The sequence below is a fragment of the Sciurus vulgaris genome, assembly GCF_902686455.1.
Source record: "Sciurus vulgaris genome assembly, chromosome: 7".
NCBI lineage: Eukaryota > Metazoa > Chordata > Mammalia > Rodentia > Sciuridae > Sciurus > Sciurus vulgaris.
Window position 1 is genome coordinate 118,764,426 of NC_136467.1, and position 13,639 is coordinate 118,778,064.

Here is a 13,639-nt window from a genome sequence, read left to right on the forward strand (position 1 = left end):
TTGTGCTTATGACTTTATGGTTGAGACAGGACAGAACAGGAAACCGAACTGACCAACAACTGAGTCCACATCAAAACCACATTCCCAGTGTGGCCAGTAGGGAGGGATGATGGGGACGATCCATCCCCTGCTCACGCTGAGGCCAAAGCTCGACCTGCATAACCCCTGCCCTCGGAAGCAGGCAGGCCAACCCTAACGCTATGAAGTCATGAGCTCAAGACTGAAGTCAAATGCAGCAAAAGGAAAAGAAAGAGAAGGGAAAAAACAGGACGAGGGGGAAAGGAAAGGAGGGAAAGAGGGAGGGAGGGAGGCAGTCCCCTGATTGAGATCTGAAGCAACAAGATAAGACTGAACATGGAAACCTTCATCAATCTATGGAGATGATATCTATAAAGATACTTTCACTTTAAAATACTGTTTTTCAGGAGAATGTCACAAATTATGTATATCAACTTAACGATCATGACAACTTTTGCTGATAAAATCAGGTGAGCGAGCACCTGTGGTCCCAGCTAGTTGGGAAGCTGTGGCAGGGACACCACCGGAGCCCAGGAGCACACCACCAGCCTGGGCAACACAATGTGACCCTGGGTCCAAAAAGCTTTTAAAAAGGAAGAAAGAAGATGGGCTGGGTTGTGGCTCAGTGGTAGGGCACTTGCTGGCACATGGGAGACACTGGGTTCAATCCTCAGCACCACATAGAAATAAATAAGTAAAATAAAGGTATAAAAAAACAGAAAGAAGAAAATCAGAAGATCAACAACTATAAGTAAATAAACCATTGTTATCATCCCTAAATCTAAATTTTAATTGGCCTAACATTATATGAAAGGGAGTGAAATATTCTCCGGAACCATGAATGCATTCGAAGTCACCAGCTCCGACATGTGGCCCTCTTACACTTACCATACTGCAACTGTGAGACCTCCCGGACCCAGGCCGTGTGGTAGATGACCTCAAACTCCACCAGCACGTAGGAGATTTTGTTATACTGACGGATAACGGCTTTTCCTTCCAAACTTGACAAAATGTCTGAGTTTTTCTGTTGTTGTTTTTAAGGGTGGGGGAAAAAAGGTATATTTTAAGAGACTACAGACTGTTATCATAAAACTTTATATTTAAGATGGCATCAAAGAGTTATGCTATCCGAGATTTTGCCTCAGAGTAAAACAAGAGATGGGAAAGACCATGGAAGCCAGAGAGAGGAGTAGGGAAACATTACCAGAGGGAACACTGGAAAAGGAAAGAATTTAAAAAGAGAGGTCTTGCCAGGTGCAGCGGGGCACACCTGTGATCTCAGCGACTCAGGAGGCTGAGGAGGGAGGATGGCAAGTTTGAGGTCAGCTCTAGCAAATTAGAGACCCTCTCTCAAAATAAAAAATAAAGTGGGTTAGGGATATAGCTGAGTGGTAGAATTCCCCTGCACTCAATCTCCCGTAGCTTCAATCAATCAATCAATCAATCAATCAATCAATAGAAAGAAAGGTCTCTAGCCCCACAGCCCATTCCAGGCAGTAGGAGTCTCCACCTCCAAGTCTCTAGTCCCTTACTAACTTTTCCAGACAAGATACAACCATCTGATAAATAGCACGGCAAATTCCTGAATTCCAGCACACACACACAAAAACTTGATAAGTATCAAAGAATAAAAACAAAGTTTCTGCAGGGCGCAGGGGCGCACGCCTGTAATTCCGCTGGTTCAGGAGGCTGAAGCTGGAGGATCGTGAGTTCAAAGCCAGTCTCAGCAAAAGTGAGGTGCTAAGCAACTCAGTGAGACCCTGTCTCTAAATAAAATACAAGATAGGGCTGGGGATGTGGCTCAGTGGTCAAGTGCCCCTGAGTTCAATCCCCAGTACCCAAAACAAACAAAAACCCCAAGTTTCTTTATGTAAAATTGAAAGATTTAGGTTTCGATTCACATATGCCAAACAGGGCCAGCTCTACCCTCCCTCTACAGTAACTGAGTCCCTACCCTGGCCTCTTGTCTAAGGCCAAGGTTTAAAAAACAAAAACAAAAAATTGACATTCAGAACAATGAAATAAATAAAGACAGCCAAACCAAACAGCAGAAACTTCACACTGAACAATGTCCTATATAAAGCAATAATAAAACAACTTGCAAGACTACCATTTTGTAATTATTTCATTCTACATTTAGGCATAAGACACAGCATCAAGCAAATCACTGTACTCTGTTACCCTCTGCCTCTGAAATAAAAACAAAACTAAAACAAAGAAAAGACAAAGGGGCAGTTTCAGAATACCAGCCGGGCCTAAGACTACCCTGTTCTTAAGAAATCTAATAATTGTAAGGACATAAAGAATGAATAGACTATTATGCCCTTTCTCACACTCAGCTCTTCACGCAGGAAAACAGCCAGCGTGTCTCCGCCTTCATTAAATATCTATCAGTGAACTATCTGTCCACACATGGAAGTAAGCTTCACACTGGGACCTGTGCTTTATAGCGTTCTCAAACAATTACTTTTAAAAAACCTTTATAAAGTGTCTGTATTATTAAAAGACATAACATTATAAGATGCACCAACTTTGAGATAACTGTAATTGAACTGGCTTATCTACTAAACACAAAACAACTGACTGAGTCTCAAGCATATTTATAAGCTAAATTTTCTTTCCCCAGTCAAGAACTGACTCCACCTTATCAGGCACAAATATTACAGGATAAAATGTACCTGCAAAGCAATTTTGTATTAAAATCACCAAAATACACATATTATAAATGTAATTATTGGCTTACAAAGAAATAGTTGATGGGCTCATTTATCCGGCGATAGAGCTGCCTCACCCAAAGTATCTTTCCTGCTATAGGGGGCATATTGCGAGCAAGAGGGGGATCGTCTTTTTGAGAATGATAAAGCTGTAATTAAAAATATGGTGTCAATTCTGAATTCTACAGTAGAGAAGGCAAAAACTTTACAATTGCATTTGTACAGTTATGTAACCATTATTCACATGTTGTATATAGAAGGGGTCACTAATTACATAACTGCACTTCAGAGATGATAACCTGAAGCCCAATGATTGTAAACATAGAAGATTACAGTATGTGATATTGAATTCTCTCTTCACCTTTATTTCCTATTTTTTCTGTCCTTGTACCAAATTTTAAGGAGACATTCAAAAGAAGAAGCATATCTGTCATATCTATTCTCCAGAGCCTGTATTTCTATATGAAAAAATACTAACTTCAGTGGGCTCTGCTATATACACACCTGACTACTGTGGCAAAAAGACAGCTAGTTCTTAAGAGCAGAGGTGTCGACGGGGCTGTGCAGTGACATGCCCCGCCAGCACCTTCCCCCAAGCCAAAGGGGACCTCGAAGGTCCTCAACAGTGAGAGTCACTCTGAAAAGCTTGGTGCAGGGGCTGGGGTTGTAGCTCAGTGGCAGAGCGCTTGCCTCACCAGGGAGGCACTGGGTTTGATCCTCAGCCCCACATAAAATAAATAAAATGAAGGTATGGGATCCATCTACAACTTAGGAAAACATTTTTTTTTTAAAGTGAGGCATAGAAAGTGAGAGTAAATGCCTTCAGATTTTTTTCCTTTTGTACCACGCATCATTCCAATTCATAAACATGCCACTTGCCTTTTTCGTAGCTTCAAGTTCAGCCACATAATAATGGAGAATTCGCTCGATTGTGTGATTGATTTCTAACTGAAGACAGGGAATGTTCAGCTTCTGAAATCTAAAAGTAATTCATGCTGAGTAATTTAAAAGGAAGTGAGAAATAGACCTCAGAGCTGCCGGAGTGCTAACCACGGGTTCAACTACCTGACAGACATTCACACCAGGCTCACACCCTCTCCTGGGATGTCCAGTGATGAAAGAGGCCAGGCAGGGGCACCTGCGCTCTCCAGAGCTTAGGGTCATCTTATGGAAAAGGCAGCTATCAGTCAAGAGTTACTTGAGCAATGATGTAAATTATGTGGAGGTTGGAGATGCATCTAACAGGGGGACCTGGCCAAGTCTGAGGTGTCAAGAAAACTTCCCCAAGAACGTGACATTTAATCTGACACGAAAGAGAAGAGTGGAGGGTGGCTCAGTAAAGGTACAGGAGCACCCTGAATGTACCTCTGCCAATGTTAGTGCCCATGTCATTCCCAATAACCACAGTCATCATAACAACTCTGTCTGAAAAGCACTTGCACTCAGAGAATAAGGGATGCACGGGAAGGAACAGACCATCATGTTCTGATAATAAAATGAATTGACAGCAGCGTGCATAGGTAAAAAGGGGGGGACAGAGACGGAAGAGAGACAGAGGGAGGTGGTCAAGAAAATGGTGCCTGCAGACTGCACAGTACTGTCACTCATCTGAATCACTATATGTCTGAATCTCACGTGGGTCTCTCAAGGTATGAGCCATCCTAACATCCACGTGGAACTGTGATAAGCCAGACCCAAACCCAGACCCTCTGACTCCCAGAAGAGTTCCAATAGGGCCCCAACAGGGGTCTTAAGCCCCACACCCCTGAGCTGGAAGAGCAGGGCCTCTAGTCCAGCTTGTCCTTCTAATGCAGATTCCTCACCCACTGGGGCAGAACCTCTGTTTGGAAGAGAGGGAAAGGAAGTGGTGGGAGAGCAGATTTTAGGTGCTCTTACACAAACAAAGAGGGGGTAACTGTGTGAGATGACGGATGTGTTAGTGCCTGACTGCAGCACCCACTCCGCCAGATACGTCAAAACATCACGCTGTACGCCTCACGTATATGTAATGAAATAAACAAAAAAGATAAAAAGAGCCCCCAGGAAAAATGGAAAATTGTACTCTTCTATAATCCCACTCTTGGGAATCCCTTCAATATGTAGAATTAAACATTATTTGTTCCCTTCCCGATAACTCCTAGGAAATTAACCTTGAGCATAGTACAGGACTGGGGGTGGGGGAACATGTGAGATAATTTCATCTTCTTATTGAAAGACTTTTGGCTATAAAAATGCAGTGAAAAAAATAACATACTTTATTTCAAATTTTTATCAATCTGTTTAGTGGTAATTGAAAGGTAATATTGTAAGCATTAAGGTTTATGTAGGAGAGATTTCTGAACAGTATCTTATTTGAAATTGTGTTTTCAGATCATTTGTGTCCCACCTAGAAACTATACTGCTTAAAGTATTATAAATACCTTTGCAGCAGCTGAAGAGCTTGCTGAGAAGATAAGATTTTTCCAAAAGTACTGTTCATGAACGCTTGTATCTGTACCTAAAACATATAAATACTTAAATGGTTTTTTTATGTTAAGGAAGAGATCCATTTTGTTTAACAGTTAATGGCTTCTCTACCATCAAAATAGCCTCCCAGCTCTCTGCCATGTACCCATCTAGAAATGCTCCATCCAACATGACAGCCACAGGCCACACTGTAGCTCCTGAGCACTTAAACTATAACTACTTAGAATAAGATGTCTGTAACTGTAAAATACAAGCAGGATTTCAAAGACTTAGTGCAAAAACAGATGATGTAAAATATCTCATTAATGATTTCTATCTTAATGATATTTTAAAATCATACCATTTTGAATGAATGGGATCAATAAAGCATAATTATTAAAATTAATTTCACCTGCCTCTCTTTAATTCTCTCCACGTGGCTGCTAGAAAAATTAAAGTCACATGTGTTTTCCATTTGCAGCTCATTACTGATATCCCTGGTTAGAGAATTTATGAAAGGAGTGTCCCTTGCCAAACATTTTTCTTTGGGACATTTAGAATGTCTAAGCGTGCTCATAGAACAATGTAATGACACTGTACACACCAGGGTAAGAGTATCATTTTCCAACACAGCTACTCCTGGAAATATCTTTGCCACTGCTAAGGAGGAACAAACAGCAGAAAATGTTTTCCAAAACTCCTACCTATCCCAAGAAGTGAACTCCAAACTGCTGGTATCCAAAAGAGGGAGCTGAATCACTTTGCAAATTATTTTTACAGACTGAACTGGTTAGATCTACTAATACATAGCACACCCATGAACTGAACGTTGGAAAAGGAAGGAAAATTAAAACACTGCCTCGTCAAGCAAATTATCTGTTAAAAGGCTAATCTGGCCTCTGAATTTACCAAAAGCTAAAATGTGTATCTCGGACCACAATATGTCTTCTAAAACATAAAAACACTTATTAATAAGTCTTAAAAATAATTTAAGAGATAACAAGTTTTTTAAAAATCTCCCTTGCCATAAACATTTAACTCCCAATGCATTTTGGAAGCAAACTCTATCCTACTCAACTAACCTAAAATTAAAAGTAAGAACTAAAAGGTCTTAATATCAAAGAATCTAATTTTCATATGCTGAAAGGAAATCTATGCCAAAAATAAAAAGTGCGGTTATTAGAATGGTAGAATTTTAGGGATTTTTAAATTTATATTGCCCAGATTGTATGTAACATAGTTTTTTAAAATTAATAAATGCAGCAAAAATATGATTCTGTGTGTGTTTGTGTGCGTATGCAGCGTGCTGGGGATCTAACCCAAACCCCTGGATCTGCTAGGCAAGTGCTCTACCACCAAGCTAGATCCTCAGTCCAAAACTGATTTTTTTTCTCACTTTCATGGCAAGAATTTCAGATGCATAAAGGAGACCAAGAATATTCTTCTCCCTGCCTATGTCTCCAAGTTGTTCCACAGCAAAGAGAAGATGATTTCCTGGGGCTGAACTTGGTTCAATGGTAGTTTTCAGTTAGAATAGAACTGAAGTCATATAAGCCCAAAAAGTAAGAAATACGACACAGCCTCATCTAACATATTTTGACTCCTCCTCCTCATGCTTCTGGTGTCCCTTAATCTATGACACACAAGATATGAGGCCTCTTCAGAGCTCCCCTTCCTGGCTGCAGGAAGAACGCAGGCTTAAGGCACAAGGCCAAAGGGAGGGTGACCCATCTTCTCCATCTGCCCTCAAATCTCTCCAAACAGAAACAATAAGGACTACAAATATATTCTTACACTGGCTCCTTGGCACAAGAAAAATGAAATGCAAATTCTAAAGTAAATTTAAAATGAACCATAGTTCTAATGGCCCTTTAGGCGTCTGGTTATTCGCTGACATCTGGCATTGTATATGTTCATTTTTTATTAAAACAAAAAGTTGGAAAATATTTGTGAACTCGTTTAAAAATTATTCACACTGCAAACATTTTTATCAATTCGCAACAGGAATTTAACATAATAGTAAATATGTGAACATTTACTCTATGTGAATCTTTACAGTAAATACAGGACAGCACTACTGACTAGTTCAGCTTTCCTAAGGAAGAGCATGTATAACCACTTACCTCTAAAGCATTGATTTTTGTCATGAAGTCTACAAAATCTTTGTCGAATTCTGTCCGCCTTGGATCCAGAATGTCATATTGTTTTTTCTTAACCCCTTGATAGATATTTTTGAATTTTATTGCCATGATATCTATTCCTTCTATTGTAGAATTACTCAAGGATGAATATGTCTGAACAATAGTTATCATTTCTGTAATCTTAAAAAGAGAAAAGTTATCTGTTTATTTATTGGCAGCGCTGGGATCAAACAGCACTGGCGAGGCAAGCATTCTACCTCTGAGCTACAGCTGCAGCCAATGCTACTGTCTATTTTAAAAATGAGATATTAGGCCCCTTCTCTAAAATGAATCATTAGTTAAAAAGTCAAACCAACAGACAGGCTCTAGTTTCATTTAGATAAGACCTACCAGAGGAGATGAAAATGGAAGACATAGCTCTGCCACCTATCTTTACTACTCTAAGACTTTTTATGACAGATGATGTTCTATCATATCCAGAGAGAATTTTACCACCTTTCTCAGAAGCGAATCACTTTTTCATGCGGTGAGGCAGAATGAGATCTTGACTCAAACAGCTTCATTCTTTTGTTCTTGAGGATTTTCTAAAAATCATTCTACTGGATCACCACGGCTGCTGGCCTTCACCATAGTTGTGACCTTCACACAAATCCCTCGTTCTTCCTTTGACACCTACATTCAGCCCTAGAAGCCTGAAGGATGACAGCAATCGCTTCTGACCCCCAGGAGCCCTGGGAAAGACTCAGAATCAGAAATGGCCACCTCTGTCTCTGTGTACCAGCGGCACATACTACACCCCCAAAAATCTTACATCCACAGGCTACTTGGTTCCTTCATCTTCCTCAGTTATTCCCCCTTTAGTTTCCTGCATTAAACAATGATGCTCGAAGCTCTCCAGGGAGAGAAAGGAAATAAGCCTGTTTTTAGGGACTCCTCCAATTTCCACACACCATGAAGACAACTGCTGTCCTCCCACCACCAGCAGGCTTCACATAAAGTCCTGTGCACATCTGAAAACAGAAGGGCTGTTTCCAGAGCAACTGCTGTTCTTCTGCCACTGTTTCCTCACGCTTCCAAAAATCACTGTATCCAAACCTGGAGGAAACAAGGTCACCTGGGACTTACAGCTGCTATGCATACTCCATGTAAACACAGGAAATACCCGGAGCGCCTCCTAACACCGACATAACACTACACCGTCTACTTTAAAAGCCAAACGAATGGAAGAACAAAACTCCCAGCCTGCTCAGCTATTCTCACCTGCTAACACTCTGCCCTCCTTCTACCACCTGGCTCCACGAGCCAGAGACTCAGGACAAGATTCCTGTCATGAACACAGACTCTGTTTTGTCCAGGGGTAAGATGAGGGGTTATCTTGAGGCTGAGATGGCGGCTGGTCCCACTCTTGCCCCTTCATCTATCCAGTGATAATCCCACACCATGCGGCAATAGAAACAGCCATGACCACACCCCAGCTCGTTTGTCCTGGTCTTGCCTTTTTCACCAGAGTTTCTCTCTCTCTCTCTCTCTCTCTCTCTCTCTCTCTCTCTCTCTCAATTAGTGTACTACAATTATATAATACCAGGGTTCATTCAGAGATAATTACACACAGAATATAATTTGCTCCAGTTCAGTCCCCAGTGCCCCTTTTCCCTCTCCTCCTCCCTCTCCTTGTTCCCTTTCCTCTACTCTACTGCTCTTTCTTCTATTTATTTAGAGTGTTTTTTTTTAATTAGAGCATTATAGATATTCGCAAAGGTGAAATTCACTGTATATTCGTATATGTGCAGAGAGTCCAGTGAGATTCGTTCCACCTTTTCTCCCCTCTCCCATCCTCCTCTCTCCCTCTCAATGCCCTTCCTCTACTCCACTGACTCTCTTCTATCTCCATGGGATTTCCTCCCTCTTTTTGTTTCCCTTATTTTGGTCTAGCTTCTGCATATAAGAGAAAATATTTGACCCTTTACTTTCTGGGTCCAGAAACTACAACTGTAGGCTCAACACTCCAACTATCGGCACAGGCATGACTTCCTTAACAAAACTCCTAAAGTTCAAGAAACAAACCAAGAATCAACAAGCAGGATGACATCAACATAAAAACCTACAAAGGAAACAATTAAGATTGTGAAGGGAGAACCTACAGATTGGGAGATCTTTGCCACCTGCTCCTCAGACAGGGGACTAATATCCAGAATATGTAAATACCTCAAAAAACTTAACACCAAAAAAAAAATCACCCAAATAATAAATGGTCAAAACAACAGACACTTTTCAAAAGAGGAAAAATAAATGGACAATGAATATATGAAACAATGTTCAACATCTCTAACAATCAGAGAAATGCAAATCAAAACTACATTGAGATTTCATCTCACTCCAGTCAGAATGGCAATCAATACGAACACAAATATTAATAAATGCTGGCAGGATATGGGGAAAAAGGTACACTCACACAATGTTGGTGGGACTGCAAATTAGTGCAACCACTCTGGAAAACAGTATGGAGATCACTCAAAAGATTAGAAATGGAACCACCATATGACCCAGCTATCCCACTTCTTGATATATATCCAAAAGATCTAAAATCAGCATACTCTAGAGATACGGCCATATCCATGTTAATAGCAGTACAATTCACATTAGCCAAGTTACAGAACCAGTCCCAATGCCCATCAACAGACGAATGTATAAAGAAAATGTGATATGTATACACGATGGAGTATTACTCAGCCATAAAGAAGAGTGAAATTATGGCATCTGCTGGTTAATGGATGGAACTGAAGAACACCAACTCTCTTTATCAACTCTTGACCTTTCGGTTCTGACAATCAATTTTAATCCTTTCTCCAGCTCACTGACCTTGGCACCCTTCCTGGTTCTCAGTCTGCTATGATCCTCTCATCCCAGGGTCACCATGTGTCATGACCTACACCTCATTTCCTAGCTCCTGTTCCTTAAATCTCCCCCCAGCAATACCAGCTCCCATTCCTTTTTTTCTCTCCCACAAATTTTCAGCAGGAAAAACGTATAAAACTCTCACTCTGGGAAACACCAATATTCACATGGCAGGAAGCAGCAGCAAAGGTTATTGTATACACTTAATTCTGGCTCTTTAAGACAGACTATCATTCAACGTACCAAGTTAGTACCTACAAAAAAAAGGTGTTTCAGGCATCCTAATGCTGACATATTAGAACCTTTTTCTGCATTTGTTCCTTAAAGGTCTCAGGCCAAGTCTGAGGTCTTAGCTCTCCAGCCCCAGGCTCAGTCCTATAGGTTCTCAGACTTTGCCACTTGGTCACTCTGACTTTGACTGATTGATTTTTTTGGTACTGGAGACTGCCCAGGTTGCTTTATCACTTTGCTATATCCCTAGTCCCTCTATTTTTTTATTTTTGAGACAGGGTCTTGCTAAGTTGCTGAGGCTTGCTTCAAACTTGCCATCTTCCTGCCTTAGCCTCCCAATTTGCTGGGATTACAGGCATGCGCCACTACTGGACATGCATCTGGCTGGTCATTCTGACTTTGAATCTCAGCTTTTTCTAGTAGGCTCTGACTGAGCTTAACCCTTGGGCTCTCCTTCTAAACTATTTAAGGGTTCACAGAGGGGGCTGGGGCTGTATCTCAGTGGCAGAGCACTTGCCTAGCACGCGTGAGGCACTAGGTTCAGTCCTTAGCACCACGTAAAAATAAACAAATAAAATAAGGCATGCTGTCCATCTACAACTCAAAAAAAAGAATTTTTTAAAAGAGCTCACGGGGTAGTCCAACGGGGGTGCCTACTGTGCCCCACTCAGCAAAGAGACCAGGTTAAATCCTGGCCATAATTCAGAATAAGTTTGACAACCCAATATTTGAGGGTATAGATGCCAATATACACCAATTATACCTGGGAGAAATGCCATTCATTCAAGGGATCTCAGTTCAGAGGAGTGGGAACAACCTAGCAATCAGAATACACTTCGGGCAAGGCCTCTGGGGATTGCCGCTTTAGCTCTGATGGCTGAGCCCTTATGACTTGACTTTCTATTCTTAAAACAAGAGACAAAGTCTCCCCAGAGAAAGGAAAGTACAGCTAATGCAACTATCCATTACCACCACCCCCAGCACCAAAGGAATGCCCAGGCTGCTTTTCACAGACAGATGCCCATTCTGCCTAGAATCAGACCTGCCACCAAGGATCTTTACTGCTATTAGGCTATTAAGATCTACCAAGCTGTGTCCAAGTTGGCAAGCTTCCTTGTTCCAGGAAAATTAACAGTAACCAGGACCCCCTCCAACGTTTATGCTCTAATGGATCAGAACCAGTATGGGCTGGGCTGTGCTCAGTGGTAGAACACTGTCCTAACATGCACGAGGTCCTGGGTTCCATCCCTAATCCCAAGCACCACAAAGAAAGAGAAGGGGGGAGGGGGAATCATTGTGGAACAAGTTCCGACCAATGGGGCCTATTTATTAATTTGACCTATGCTGATATCCTAACTGACCATATGCCCCCAAAATCTCTACTGTTCACAAATCAGTCTTGTACAACAATCTCTTTGATATGGCACCAAAAAGCACAAGCAACAGAAAAAAAATATGGTAAGTTGAACTTCATAAAAATTAAACACTTTTGCTTCAGAGGGCACACTGAGGAGAGGGAAAAGATAACCCACAGAATTAAAGAAAATATTTGCAAATCATAAATCTCATAAGGGACTTATAAAGAAATCTCATAAGGGACTTATAAAGAATGCTTACGACTCAACAATAAAAATATAAACTCACCATGTGCAAAACATTTGAACAGACTTTCCGCCAAAGAATAAAAAACAAATGGACAAAAAGTAGATGAAAAGATGCTCGAAACAGTTAGTTCTCAGGGAAAATCAACACTACTTCACACCCACTAGGATGATCAAATTCAGGAGGACAGATGTAATAACAAGTGTTGTAGAGGATGTGGAGAAACAGCCCTTATTCCTTGCTAATTACAACATAAACTCGTGCGACTACTTTGGAAGGTTTAGTGCTTCCTCAAAGTTAAATATGGAGTTGCCAGTGGGGTGCGGTGGCATGCACCTGTACCCAGCTACTTAAGGGGCTGCAGAGGGAGGATCGCTTGAGCCTCACAGTTTCAGATCAGCCTAGGCAACTTAGACCCTGTCTCAACAACAATGATGAAATATGGAGTTGGCATATGACCCGGCAATTCCACTTTTATGTAGACACCTGAGAAATAACAACATAGATCCATATTAAAAACTTGTACATGCACAAGGCCCTGGTTCAATCCCCAGCACGAATGTTTGTATGAGCATTATTCCTAATAGTCAAAAAGAGGAAGCAACCCAAATGTCCATCATGAGTGGATAAATAAAATGTGGTATATCCATACCACAACAATCTGCAATAAAATGTAGCACTGCAACACAGATGAACTTGAAAACATGATGCTAAATGAATGCCAAAAGACATTATCATATGAGCCTGTCTATATGAGATGTCCAACATAGACATCTATTAGAGACAAAGTAGATTAGTGTGTGGTTAGGCATGGGAAGAGGGGTGAATAGGGTGTGATTGCTAATAGATCCAGGTTGTGTTCAGTGGGAATGAAAATATCTAATCATCTCTCTAAAATCAGATTGTAGCAATAGTTATACAACTGTGTGAAAATATTAGAAACCATTGACTTGTACACTTTAAATGGGTAAACTGTATGAAATGTGAACTTTGTTTCAATAAAGTTGGTAAGAAACAAACAAGCAAACAAAGCCCCATAGAAATATGTAGTAAGGACCCCCCTCAGTCAACTGGTTCTCCATTTTCCTGTTCTGGCTGGATCAGGAGATTACAAATAAAAATTGGCCTCTGGACATGTCTGGGAAATGCTCTTCAACCTATATCATGTCCTTCCACCCCCCCCCCCCCATTTTCCAACAAAAGATGAATAGGATCCTAAATACTACCAGGATCCAGGGAGTTTGAAAAAAAAAAGTCGGGTGGGATGAGGGCTGGCTACATGATATCTTTAGAGATCTGCCAAAGGCTGACTCCAAGGAACCTCTGGTACCAGCTTTCCTATATCCCTGAAAAAATATCGTTGCCCCTCAGTCAGCCTTAATAAATGAAATAAAAGGTGCAGAAGTTCCCCACCCATACCTGCTCAACAAAGGCATCCCCCATACAATGTCTCCATGTACACAGGCCCAGAAAGAGGAAACACTGGACATCCAAACACTGCACAAGACTGGGTTCTGCCAGGCATCTGCAGGTATTTCATCTCACAGCCTAACCTAATGGTCAAGGGCAGACGTTTTTAACATGGAAGTGGAA

At 41.2% G+C, this 13,639-nt stretch overlaps 1 protein-coding gene across 1 annotated transcript in view; it reads right to left on the bottom strand.

The window, feature by feature from the left end:
- The window catches only part of DNAH8 (dynein axonemal heavy chain 8), a gene marked incomplete at its 3' end in the record, with an annotated part of 249,573 nt that overhangs the window by 211,347 nt on the left and 24,587 nt on the right, over positions 1-13,639 (bottom strand). Inside the window, exons 9-13 of the mRNA XM_079148326.1 lie at positions 7,301-7,498; positions 5,153-5,229; positions 3,612-3,711; positions 2,762-2,881; positions 907-1,042 (exon numbers count right to left, since the gene is read on the bottom strand). Of these exons, the coding sequence (XP_079004452.1) occupies positions 907-1,042; positions 2,762-2,881; positions 3,612-3,711; positions 5,153-5,229; positions 7,301-7,498 (631 nt within the window). The remainder of the gene's footprint in view (positions 1-906; positions 1,043-2,761; positions 2,882-3,611; positions 3,712-5,152; positions 5,230-7,300; positions 7,499-13,639) is intronic.